A 14,041-nucleotide genomic window follows, 5' to 3' on the forward strand; every position below is an offset into this window, starting at 1 on the left:
ACTCACGACCGGATCAAGAAAGTGTGGGGCGTTACCCCCACACCCCCTATACGCCTTCATGGCGTGGTGCTATGCACAGGGGAACACTTTACTTTACTTCACTTTACCTATTAAATGCACACACATGGCATTTAGACGATTAAGAACGTGTGTTTTATGGAATCATGTCAGCCAAGACACATTTTCACCTCACTCAAGGTCAAGGATTATGTGAATTCAATTGAAATTGTACCAATATCTACAACTGAATGTGAATGCGGGTTCCGTGTCATGAATCTAACCTTTACTGAACAGAGGCAGATTAAATATTTGGTTGAATCATAGAATACATTGCCGTAAATCAATTTCAGTGTTGGTGTTTTATTTTCATTTGGTATGAGCTCAAATTGCCATTTTAATCCTTCGTTTTAAAAGTAATTCAAACACAAAAATGGTTATTGGGGGTCATTTTGAGTTTTTTCTACTTTATTACTACCTTCATTTGAATTTTTTATTTTCTAAAAATTTCGGGGGGGGGGCTGTAGCTCCTTTAGCACCCCCTCTACGTATGGCAATGCCCTCTGGATCTCCCTCCCCTAAATAGTCCTCGGCTCAAAAGTGACAGAAAAGCCAAGGTGAATTCCTTTTTATAATCTCTAATTCTCCGAAACTATTCTTTTTGGAATGAAAAAATAGAGATTAAAGTTGATTTCCAAAAAAAAAAGAAGAAGAAGAAGAAGTATTGAAGGACAATAACAGGGAAGTTTTCCCTGCTGGGCGGCTCACTGACCTGCTGGAAACTAAGATTAGGTTCCTGGGCGTGTTTTGTGAGGTCGGATTTTTGCGGCCTTCTCTCTTCATAAAGCGGCTCTGGGGTTCACCCATTCTCAAATAAACAAATAAACAGGTAACATTGAAGGACGCCACCTCTAGGGGCGGGGGAGGCTAAAGGAGGCTGGAGCGTGATGCTTAAAAACCAAGGATAGAGAATGAAAGTGAAAATAAAGATTGATTGATTTGTGGTTTTAAGTCCATTTTATGCACAGAAAGGCTAATCGGGAGTGGACCTACAGTTCAAAGTGGGATCCGAACCACTGTGCCATGTGCCTCCAGTGGAAATAAAGAGGCAACACAGACAAAGAGAGGAAAAGGAAGAGGAAAACCAACCAAAACAGACTATAATAACAGAGTGAGGGGTGGATTGAGAGAAATGAAGATAAACATTTCTCACGATGGAGTGAGAAAAGGAACAAAGAAAAGAAACAGTACAGAACGATAAAGAGATAAAGGAAGGAAGAGAAACAAAAAGATAGGCATGCAGAAAAAAACTATAGAAAGAGAGAATGAGAAACAGAAGCAAAAGGTAGAAAGCGAAATAGAGAACGAGCAAGTGGAGGGAGAGAGAGAAAGAGAAGGGCAAGAAATGAAGGAAGCTCTATATCTGAAGAGCCTGGGAGAGAGAGCAAAGAACGCAGAAGGGAAAATGGAACAAGACCTAATCGTGAAAGAGATACTATGGTTTTACACACACAGAGATAAAAGAGTTATAAATAAAAGTTAGTTTTCTGTATTACAAGTTCTAGACTCTCCCAAGTATCATTCCAGCTCAAATGAGGCGAAAAAAAAGTCGCCCTAGTTTCGAGTGTAAGCGAAATTTTAAAATTTTACTCGCTAAACTGCTGGAAAAGGAACACAATTCAATTGTATTCAAATATTATGCATTACTAAGGAGGGCTTCCCAGGTGGCTTAAAAGTAACACCTTGTAATCAGAGGGTAGTGTTGCTCACGGGACGGGACAAGCCTTTTGAAATTCGAGACGGAATGCCTTTCTCGTCTCGTTTTCGAGACGAGACACGAGACGGGACGGGACGGCTTTTGAAAAGTCTCGTCTCGTCTCGAATGTCTCGAAAAAATAAAAGCAAAATATTTGATCAGTTGCAAATACTTGTTTGCTTGGAATAAAATATTTCAATTAGAAACGTTGATAAGCGTGTATTAAGTCAAAAGAAGACTATTCTAGAGAGATTAATAAATGAATACCTAACTTATTTTCTATACTCTTTCGAAACACAGCGTTACTCCCCATTTTTTCCAATTTTTTCCAGGTTAATAACTTTATGTTACGATAGTACTCCAGATACTAATACAATTCTGAATAAAATCAAGTAAAAGAGCAGGTAGAGAAGGTGGAAGGAGGGGTCAAAACATCGTGGAGTGGAGTCCGAGATTTATCTTGTAAAAATAGTGTCAGCTATATAGGTTGGAAAGATAAACGGACCGGATAGGGTTTATTATTATTATTATTTAATTTTTACATCAAAGGGAGTACAGAAGTAAATGTTATTAGGATGTAGGAAACATGGCAGTACAAATTGATAAGTAGTTGTTGAGAAAGTTATTAAGGAGTTCAAGATATTAGCAAGACTAAGAGAAGGGGATAATTAGAGACAAATAATCTTGTATTATCCCACTCCGAACAGCTGAGAGCTAAAGAGGAGGAGAAAATACGGGAAATATGGAAATAACTAATTTGGTGATTTAGTGTTTACAGGAAACCATGACAATTATTTTACCACATGATTATTTGCACGGGTTGCGAAATTATTAGAATGTTATGGAAATTTTGGAAATGTCTTTGTTCAGAAAATTCTTGTTGTTTCCCTCAGGCAATCTACAGGTGGTTGGATTTGATTTCTTTACGTCCGTTTGAAGATTATTTTCAATGCTTTTTTTATTTATTTATTTCTTATTTAAGGAGAATACTTTTCCTTGGATTGTAATAACGAAATACCGAGGCTGATATAGAATAGATTTCAAATGAAGAAGTGCACAAAGTTCTGTATAATCGTCGTAGAAGAAAACGTTGTTCTACGAGGGGACTCCCCGATGGTACAGTGCTAGCGTCGTCGCCTTGTAATCAAGGGGTCCCGGGTTTGATACCCGGTGAAGGCACATAGTGATTTGAATCCCACTTTAAACTGTGGGTCCAGTCCCGATTAGCCTTTCTGTAAATCAGATGCAGGAATGTTGTAGCTGTTATTTTTATTCTGTGAATTTAGCCTTCAAAACAAATTTCACAAAGTAGTTTTATCAAATTTCAGAGGGAAGCTGACAGCAATGTCAGGGTGGCGGGAGCCTGTTTATGGCCAGGGTGTATTCCGAGACTATTTTTCGCCGTTCCCCACTGACAGAGGTTTCGCTTTGAACAATGGACCCCGTTGCTTCAGGGGGCAAACACCAAACACAGGGGCGAGGTTGACCTGCAGTAGCAGGTAAGTGCCATAAATCCAGGCCTGAGGTAGGAATGAAGGTTGATTCAAGGGAGTGGCAATAAAAAATCTGTAATTTGGTTTGCTTGCTGACAGGAAGTTTTGCAGGAAAATCTGAAGAGGAAAACGGCAGGCTTTGAATGAAAGAGGGACAGTGAACACAAGTTCTTTGTATTATTCGCCGACACACAAGCTTCCATTTCGAAGGTGAGGCTATCAGCAGCAAAGTTATTAGAGGGTTGGAAGCAGTGACGATGCCAGAGGGGGGCAGGGGGACGCCCCATGTCAGATACTTCGCCCCCCCCCTGGGGCACCCCAACTGAAGTTAATTAAATATCGAATTATAAGAGAGTTCATTTATAAGAGTATGACGATTTTCACCTTTTCAAAGTGGTGTATTCTGCATGATATCACTTTCCTGCTTCTAACACCAACTTGATTAACAAATATTGATTTGTTTTAGTATATACGTATATAGCTATGTGTGTGTGACTTTCTTTCAAGATTCGAGCGCCGACCTGGGCATAGGTGATTTCTCATTTATTTATGTCATGTAATAGCCGAGATTAACCTAAGTTTTAACCAGTTTTAAGAACTGGGAAAAGGTGTTGAATGTGGATGGTTTTAAAACATCACGAATATTTTGAGGACCACAAGATATCATCTGTAGTACGGGTAAATTATTCTAATCGTGGTCGTTAGTGACAACGCTAATTATTAAAAGACATTCAAAGTTGATTCAAGATTTGGTTGATTTGATGTTTTAAGTCCACTTTATGCACAGTAAGGCTAATCGGGACTGGACTTATAGTTTAAAGTGCCTCCACTGGGTATCGAACCCAGGACCAAAGGTGATCGAAGAAAACCCGTCACTCCATGTCAGTTGTTGTGGATTCATCGCGGTTTCTTACTATTCAGGAACTTGAATTTCGAGATGATGAGTCTGAGGAAACCTTAACAAAGGGAATTTCTTCGATACTCTTGAAGTTAATGAGGGGATATTATTTGGAAATGTATTGAACGTGAACCTTAAAATGCAAATTACACTGAAAATTCGATTCAAAACATATCGCGGGCATTTAAAAGAACGCTTATTAGGATTTGCCACTCTTCAATGATTAGATGCAGGTTCGCTCTTTCTCGTACATATCAAAATCGAAGAACTTCTTCCCACGAACTCCATAGGTGCCTGTAATTGGGTAGCACAGACATACGTTGGAATGGTAGAGTATGAGTAAGTAATGCCAGGGTCAGAATATTTCTTGAATTATGAGATAACTGAAACCTTTGTCTGATTTTTTATCCTGTGATAACATTTCCCTGAAAGGTGAAACACAAATTTTGCCCAAAACTCTTCAGCGTTACGAAGATGGTTGTCCTTAAAATCCTTGAAAAGGCTTGCTTGAAACAGGATGCTGGATGCAAACTGCCTCATTTGGCTGTTCTTACCATTGAGAAGAAATGTCAAGTCCTGGACGTACCCAAAGGTGGGCAATGTGTTCTCCAAAGCACATAGAGCAGAATTCTCCTACAGGAGAATTGCACTTCACTAAGTGCCTCACATTGTTTCTAATACTTTAGAAGATTAATTTCTTCCAACGTAACGTTTATTTTCCAAGAAAATTAAACTCTTCGAAGCATTTTTTCGTCATTTATATTATTATCTTATAACTTAAATATTTATATCAGTAGTTTCATCTCAAGAAAGACGATGAATTATAAAATTATGAATGTCTTCCAATACTGAAATAGGGCACTAGAGACAACGGAACTTACCAATAAAAAAGAATTAATGTCTTTATTAAAACGAATCATGTGGAGATAAACTCGTAATCAAGAAGTAAATTTAAGCAGTAAACGTCCACTCTAAATAAAAGACAAACACAAAACACCATACATGAATATAACAATAATAATAATAATAATAATTATTATTATTATAAGTATTATTATATATGTATATATATGTGTAGTGTTTTCGGGTGTGTTAATGTGACTGCCCCCTTACAATATTTTGTTGCCAGCCTTCCGCCCCCCCAGTCACATTTCCCTGGCGCCGTCACTGGTTGGAAGTAAATTGATTAGGACGAGGAAAGTAACATTAGCTGTTGACAGTGTTGCACCGAAGGACGTGATATGTGCTACTGTTTGTATAAATGATAGGAAGTTTAAGCAAAAAATGATAATTGTTGAGACTTGATAGTTGTTTCCTTCATTTCATCGTGGGAAGAGGTTTTCTGAGACAGGGTGGGATTACTTTACACATACATGAGAAAGGGTGGTTGTTTAAAGATAGAGACGTATTTTGCACATTTCTTAAAAGTTCAGATAAAACGAGAATTTAGCCTTACTGTTATGAAAAGAAATAACGCAGTACAGGGAAAGAATAACTCTGCACATTTCTCGCACCTGGTAGGATGCAACACACATTCACAAGGTATTGCAGGAAGTCTATGAACGAGAATGAAGAGGAATACGTGAAATTTGACTTACCTGCGGGTTAATTAGTGGATTCTAATATTCTTAAGGTTGATAATTTTTTTTTTTTTAAGTCCACTTGATTCACAAATAGGCTAAATCACAAACCGACCTACAGTTTAATGTGCGATCCGATGCACTTTGTGACTCCATTGGGTATCGAACGCGAGGACCATTCATTACAAGACCTCGACGTTATTACTACGCCATCGGGGAGGCACCCAATTTACTCAAATATGTTGATTCCAATAACACGTTATATGCATAATCTGATAATGATGCACTTTTGGTGCATCTAAACATATTTCTTTCAACTATAGCATGTCTAAAAGAATCATTCAAGTTAGGAATTTTATAACATCGGGTGGCACGGCTCTGTAAATATGCGATATAAACTAAATGCAGGTTTGCCTTCCATACGTGGTGGTTTTGTCACGTTTCTTCGCTTCGTACAACATACACTTTTGCAGGAACGGCTTCTTGCATCCTCCTGGGGCCTTGCTCTAGCTAAACAAAAATATATTTCTTTAGCATAATCGAGGGTTATTTTTTTATGTCGAACAAGGATTTTATTGCGATCATACGGCTTTGAATGACAGTATCAATGAAGATTTATGTACACTACTACTTATAATAATGAGAATAAAATATTAATCAGGAATTTTATTTTTCGTCAAGTGGACTTACCATCCTTTTTTGTTATTTAGCAAATATTCAATTCATCATCTTTTTTGACATTAAACTTCTTGCCTGGACAGTTGTTTTTATGCAAATGTAGGCGATCTTAACTACACGTAAGCTAGATATTAGCTAATATTTGTGCTGTTATATTACTATTCTTCTACCATCTTTGTAACATGTCATGCAATAACAATAATAGAATTGATTAATTTACATATTCAAGTGAATAGACCTATGAATTATATTAATGCATTAATTTAAACATTTGCTTAATTGTTGTCGTTAATGTTATTATTATTATTATTTCTGAAACACTTGGCTCGGACACCCTCCCCCGACATATATTTCTAGATGCGTGCCTACCGAAGGATAAATTAAATCAAGCGGTGGTTGTACCGGACTTAGAGGCTAAAGGGAAAACAAAGAAGTATGTGCGTCATAAGCTGAGCATAAGAAACAGCACAATATCACAAAGAAACACTTTTTGAAACTTATGTCATAGAAGATGTTTAACAATATTAAAAACAATAAATGCTTTCTATTTGTAATATAATAAGTATTGAAATTTTAAATAGTCTTTTCTGTTCGTACTACACATTTAAAAACTTTTTTGTTGCTCCCAGCGCCAAGCTTAGAATTTAAAGAGAAAATGTACATTTTCATAGTGCACGGAAGTGCGACATTCAGAAAGAAAGAAGGTCTAGTGGAAAACATTTGAAGACTTCCAAAAGGTATAGTAGTAATGAAAAAGAGCACTAACTTATGTACGATGGATAGACAGTTGTATGGAAGCGAGGAAAAACACAAGGTAGATTTCATAAGATACCTAGCAATCAGTAACCAACAAACTGCATTATTAATATTAATGTCGTCATGATTAACGAACCTTATTTATTCTCACCACGCAATGGGTAAAATATTTGGAGCTTTATCCCACTTTCCGGAAAAATATTGTGTTTCTGCTACTTTTGACTTTTGTTGGCATGAAATCCCGGATCACTTTTACGAGACGAGACGAGACAGAACCCTTCGAGACGTGACACGAGACGTGCCTTCACCGGCTATTGAACCCGGGGCCCTCTGATAGTGTTGCCCACGAGACGAGACAGCATTTTCACGAGACGGGACGGGACAGACCAAACTCTCGTCTCGTCTCGTGGGCAACACTATCAGAGGGCCCCGGGTTCAATAGCCGGTGAAGGCACGTCTCTCCCGAAGGAGTGGTTTGGATCCCACTTGTAACTAAATATTAAGATTTCACCAGATTTCTGACTGTGATGCACCGCAAGTTCATAAGTCCTATAGGCTCGAATGTCAGTTAATGAATGAATGCTTCCTTAGTTAATGTTACCAATGTCAAGTCACTGTTCAAATTAAAGGGGATTCCAGGAAAGTGTCTCCTGTCTCATTTTCCCCAGCCTCTACATCTTCCAACCAGTAACATAAATTTTCCCCTTCGTAAAGTTTCTGTTATTTTTGTGTAATTTGTCTTTTAATTTTTAGGTTCATTTAACACCGACACGTCAGTCAAAATTGTCAATTTTTACATAATCTTACATTAATTTTTGTATTAAGTCCTATGTTATGCACAGATAGGCTAATTGGGATTGGACCTACAGTTTAAAGTGGAACCCTAACCCGGGAACCCTTGATTACAAGTTGATAACGTTACCACTATGCGATCGGGGAGATCATTAATTTCAGATGAAATTCATGGTTTGGAAATAAATTTATTAAAATTTTGTTACTCCACACCAAACTCACACAGAGCATTGTCGTCCTATTAAATTTTGAGCTTTACGTTTTATAATAATAATATGATGATGATGAACGTTAATTTAAATGTTTATTTTATTATTTAATTTGAGCCTCAATAAATTAAAATAAGTCAGTTCTTGAGTCTCAGCGCGGCGCAAAAGATTTAGTATAAGTATAATTATTGTATTAGGTAAAAACAAAAGTCAAAATGCGAAAATGGGAATCTCTGAACCACCCTCAATTCCCATAATGATGCATATAACCTAGATATGTAAAAAAAATCGGAGAGCATCACAGAGTAAGTCAACGAAGTAACTGGCTTTCTTGTTTCGGATCAGACTTGTACGAACCGACGTAATTTGTGTAAACTAAGTGAAGGCGATTCACATCCTCGACTGTCTGTCTTGTATTTTGACAGTAGCCACTCACTGAAGGAATGAATGCACTTCCCTGAGTTTCCAAGGTCTTTGCGCGGACAAAACATAAACCAGATGTCAAATAAAGATAAGTTTACAAATTGCGGTGTGAAACCATCCCCCTCCCCCTCCTCCGCTCCGAGCGGTACATGACCGGTGCCACAGATGGGAGCATACACATTCAGAGGGTTGCTTGCCCAGAAACGACAGCAGCGCCATAAGCGGAAAATCCCCGAACTTGCAGAAGGCGTGGGAACTAAATACTTGTCTTTTTTAAAATAAAATTATGTAATTTCTGTTGAAGATATTGTGCAAACGCTTGGAATTATCTATATAAATTCACGACACTAAGATGCACAATATTGAACTTAAATGCTAAAATGGTTTAAAACTCTTCAAACGCCCCATTTAAAGCTGCTTTCAGATCCAATTAATGCTGAATTTCCAATTTTTTGTACACCAAACTAGAATCCCAAATTGATTTTTTTATCATTACATCACTCCGTGTATCCTTCTAGAAAAGCCTTGCAGAGTATCATCGAAATTGGAAGCATATGTTAGGAGATTTTGTCAATAGAAGGAGAAGCAGTTTTCAGCTGTTGAGAGAAACATCCAGCCGAGGCTTAAGGTGAAATCATATAATTTGAGAGGAAATTGCGAATTATTGTGTCTTGATAAGAACTACAAAAATAACAAGTATGTTCTGTATCTCATAAACAGTTATAATTCGAATACCGTGAGATAGATATTGATAATGTTGTTAAAACAATTTCAACTTTATATATAAGGATAATTATTTAAGAAATCTTTTATACGTAGTTCTATAGTTGAAATGTAACAATTGTATATTATTTAATGCTTTTTTAAAATTCTTGTAGTTTTAGGTTATGTTTGCTAAATATTTTGAAATGCTCTCTTGTCCAATACTGTGGTTTTGGATACCTTGTAATATGTAACCTTGTAACGTGTAACATGTAATACTACTGTTATTAAGGCTGAAAAGCTGTTCTCGGCAGTTTAAAAACACTTTAAATAAATAAATAAAATAAATATTATATGAGCAAACTCTGGTTGGGTGAGTATTGATTTATCTGCCACATGTAGGAGAGGAAACTTTGAAGACTGCTTCCCTGGCATCAGCCAAAGGTCCAGTCGAACCTTAAACCTGGGCATCGTATACCAGTTCACGGGAAAACTTAACTAGGCATCAACATATTAATTCACTTTTCAGTTATGACAGCACACATGATGACTTTGTGTTAGTGGTAAGAATTTTAAGACAGGTTTGTAAGACTTTCATCTTGCAACTAGATACAGTCAACTCTCGATACAACGACCTTTCACAGTTCCCGGGAAAAGGGTCGTTGTTTCGAAGGGGTCGTTATTGGAATTTGCACCAATTTTCAGCTTAAACGGTGCTCAAACGGACATAAAGATGCCTAGGAGATGGTAACACCATGTATCCTGGTAGTTATACAACCTGTTATGCACATGACGCGTGTTGCGAGAAGGAAAACAGAACATGAAAATGTTTTCATAAAAAAGGATTTAAAATAATGTTACTTTCTTTCAATTGTGCACCGTCGTTGCTCTCCCAGGAAATTCTTACAATTCTAGTTCATGAGAAACCCGTTTGCACTGAGACCAATGGAAAGGAAAACAATGTCTCGCTTATTGCAAGCGAAACTCGAAGAATCTTGACACCAGTCAGACTGGCGCCAGCAAAAGTCGGGAGATATCTGGCAGAATGAAGGTTGGATTTTATACAGGTCTACTGGAGCACTGTCTGTTACAAGATTAACTGGTAAGATTAGATCTCTCGGGAGAAACAACACAACCTTTCTAGGCACAAAAAAAATGGGCGGGGCTGTAAATTCCGTTCTGGCAGTGTAAAATACATCGTAAACAAAAGGTTGTGTTTTCTTTGCTTCAACCAACTTTATTCACCCCCCTCCCCCATTCAAGGGAGCAGTCCAAACTCCTTCCTTGACTTGCATTGTAATGCAGCGTGAAAAAGGAAACGGGCAACTTGCGATCTGTTTTCATTCACCCAGTGCGTATTCTAGGACACGTCATTAAACAGCGTCGCAGTCGATAATCATTCGGGTTTGGAATTGAATTTCACTTTAAACTATATTTAGTCCGGATTAGCCCATCGGCATAAAATGAACTTAAAACAAGCTTTATGAAATTGCGCATTTTCACATATCAAAATGGTAGATCGTTATTTACTGTCAGGTTAATCAATTTAATGTTGGATTTAGGACTATTCTCGATGTCAAACACCCATTCCCCTTGAATAATGTCTTTTTAATCGGTCTCAGCGAACATTCCTACATTTTTTTTTCCGAATGTTTCTGAAGAAAAGGCTGATGCGAATTAAATTTACAGTTTTGCTTATCAGAACAGAAGGCCCAGAACATGAAGTTGTTTTAACTCTTGTTTTCTTTCTGGAGATCGAATTTCCTTATCGTCAAATCAAAACAGCTTTGCAAGATTCAAAACAATAAGCTGGATGAGTCATTGCTGTTATCAGCAAGCAAGCGCTTTGCAGACGCTAGACAAAACACTGGCGCCAGGTGCAGCGTAAAAACAAGGAGACCGGCTGGAAGTTCGAGCAGTTCGAGCAACAGGTGGCGGAAGAGAAAAATAAGACGGAACTTTAAACAGCATTGTAAAGAAGAAAGAAATGACTCTTGCTTTACGTTTTACCATGCAACAGACAATAATACGGGTAATATTTGCTATGCAGACAACAGCATAAAAAAATAGGAATTGAATTCTGCAATTATCAACATTGCCGTGCACACCAGTGGCGGAGAATGAGCTAGGGAAAGGAAGGGCCACTTTTTTTTTTTTTACTTGTTCTATGGTTTTTGTTCGTTTTCAAGAATATATCCAGAACTGGTTGCCCCATTTCAGACGTCAAAGGAAAAGAATAGGGCCACCCTCGCCTGTAATCAGCCCCTGTGCACACACGAGCAAGAAAATCGTGGCTGAAACAATCGGCATCACCCCTCCCCCACGTTTGCTGACAGGAAAAGAGGGAGAAGTCAGTCAGCCAACGGAACAATTTTTTGGCAGATATTACGACATCGACACAATTAGGAAAACATATGAAGTGGGATTATGATGCAGTAAGATCGAAGTAAACTTTTATGGAAACCTGGATGACAACGAATTAAGCGGGTTGACGATCTTTAGTTGGCCTATGTGGTTTTGATTATCTCTAACAGTTTCGCATTTTTATGAAGTGTTACAGGGAAAAAGGAACACGTTTTGAATGAAAGCGGTTACCGGAAGTTGTCGGCTACAAGGCCAAGAGTTGCTCACTCACGGGAACCTTCTGAACTCTAGGTCAGAGCTGGACAGACGGGCCAGACTTCCAGGTGCCACGCGTCTGTATTTTGGAACCTTCCTGCGATCTTATCTCTCAAGCTGGTGTATTTATCGATGAAATGTGCCATACACATTGGCAAAGACTGCAAGTCCAGCGGTCATTTCGGTCTGCTCCCCTCCCTCCCCCGCGAGTTTTCAGCAGCTCTTAGGACAAGGAAACAAGTCAAGGTCGATTTAAAATAACATCGAAGCACATTCGATCTTCTCTTCTCGCGTATCCAAGAGCAAGAGTGGCAAAACAAGCCTGGAGCGTTGGGTAGCGGCTGTCGGGTGCGGGGTAACATTGGTGCACTTGAGGGAGGGGAGGGCAGAGGCCAAGTGCTTTGGATATCACTCAAAAATTTAGTGGTGTCTATTTTTAGTTCAGACACAATTGTGAACGGTAGAGCGCTCGTGAAGGGAATGAGTGAAAAAAACAACCGCATTTTTCGGCCGATTTCCTTCAATTTTTTAACTTTTTTCTCAAATTTTTCAACTTTTTTCTAAATTTTTCACGGTTCCCGGGAAAAGGGTCGTTACTTCGAGAGGGTCGTTATACCCGGGGTCGTAGAATCGAGAGTTGACTGTAATTAACTTAGAAGATAAGAAATGTAAAAACCAAAGTCCCATTCAACTTACCCAGACATTCTTCATTACAGAAGTCCATAGTCTCCCAAGAGAGGGTCTTCTCCTCTCCGGCTACAACCGAGGAACATTGTGAGCATTTTCTTGTGATCGAACGATGTCCTGCTTTGGACACCCTACCAGCTTCAGTTCCAGAAGCCTGGGACCCAGTTTTTGCTAAACCTTTGCGGAAAGCATTAAAGCACTCATCCTTACAAATATATCTTGTTTTGCCACGCAAGACAATTTGGAATTTACATGCAACAGGCTGAAAATAGAGAAAAAAATAACATTCATAGTTTAAAAAGTAATTTTAACATCGCTATACAACACCAATCTATTCATTCTTAAAGTGAAACTTATTTTTGACTTAAAAGTCTATTTGTAGTCTAAAATTCTTGCACTATACTTTAGTGAATGTATTTTATTGAAAAACAGTACAACAATGAATGACTGACCCAGAATGAGGAGCTAGAAACAATACCTGTCAACATTCAATACTTTTGACATAAATCATATTTCAAAAAGAACAGTAAACATGTGGAGATCATATAATATATGCACAAAATATACACACAGACATACTTATGTTGGTATTTGAAAACCCTGAAAGCTTGGTATTGGCACCAAATAAACACAAAACTTGTACAGTGGAACCCTGATTTTACATTTTCTCACACTATCCGTTCAATTTTGATGGTCCCAATGTAGTAATGTTATAAAATTTTCCCTAATTTTACATTTTCCTGAATTTTAAGTTTTTCAGAAAACATAAAATTGAGGTTCCACTGTATCTATACTGCAATACCAAGCAGCCCTAAATATAAAGTAACTTAAATTCTCAATTGCACGTACCCTGGCACATTGGTAACAAGTCTGGATTGTGGCATCTTCAATTTCGACAACATTTTCTGCAGCATGCCTCCTCTCTTCCATGTCATCGTACAGAACATCTGCGGCAAGTCTCTGCAAAACATTTAATACATCAATTTATCTAACCAAGCATACACACAGACAACCATTTACAGTACCCCATAAAGGAATTTGTATTGCACAGCTGCTCATGAAATATGATTCAAAAAACTTTCTGATGGCACATGGTAAGATTTTCTCAAAAGTTTGTTTTCTCATACAGCCTAATTCGGTTTAAAGTGAGAACTGAATCACTGTGCAATGCACTCCCACTGGAAGTTATTCGCACCTGGGACTCCTTGATTACAAGGTTTGGCGAATAAAACAAGCAGTTGATAATAATTAGACGTTAGCAAGTTACTAACTTTTCCCACTTGTAGAAGTTATCAAATAATAGAACCTCTACAATTAAATTTTCTGCAAAAATTTAGTAACTTGCTTACGTCTAATTATAATTAGCCACTATATTATACAGGAGGCTCAAAGAGATTCTCTCTTTAATATTCTGACACATGTATTGAATCTCCAGTTATTAAACAAAAACA

At 37.9% G+C, this 14,041-nt stretch overlaps 1 protein-coding gene across 2 annotated transcripts in view; it reads right to left on the reverse strand.

The window, feature by feature from the left end:
* Window positions 1-14,041, reverse strand: part of woc (zinc finger protein without children) — a 95,214-nt gene that overhangs the window by 67,294 nt on the left and 13,879 nt on the right. For both annotated transcript variants that reach the window (XM_083124039.1, XM_083124038.1), the window contains exons 3-4: window positions 13,440-13,550; window positions 12,600-12,852 (exon numbers count right to left, since the gene is read on the reverse strand). In XM_083124039.1, the coding sequence (XP_082980165.1) occupies window positions 12,600-12,852; window positions 13,440-13,550 (364 nt within the window). The remainder of the gene's footprint in view (window positions 1-12,599; window positions 12,853-13,439; window positions 13,551-14,041) is intronic.

This window comes from Lepisma saccharinum, chromosome 6, assembly GCF_977018435.1.
Source record: "Lepisma saccharinum chromosome 6, izLepSacc3.1, whole genome shotgun sequence".
Lineage (NCBI taxonomy): Eukaryota > Metazoa > Arthropoda > Insecta > Zygentoma > Lepismatidae > Lepisma > Lepisma saccharinum.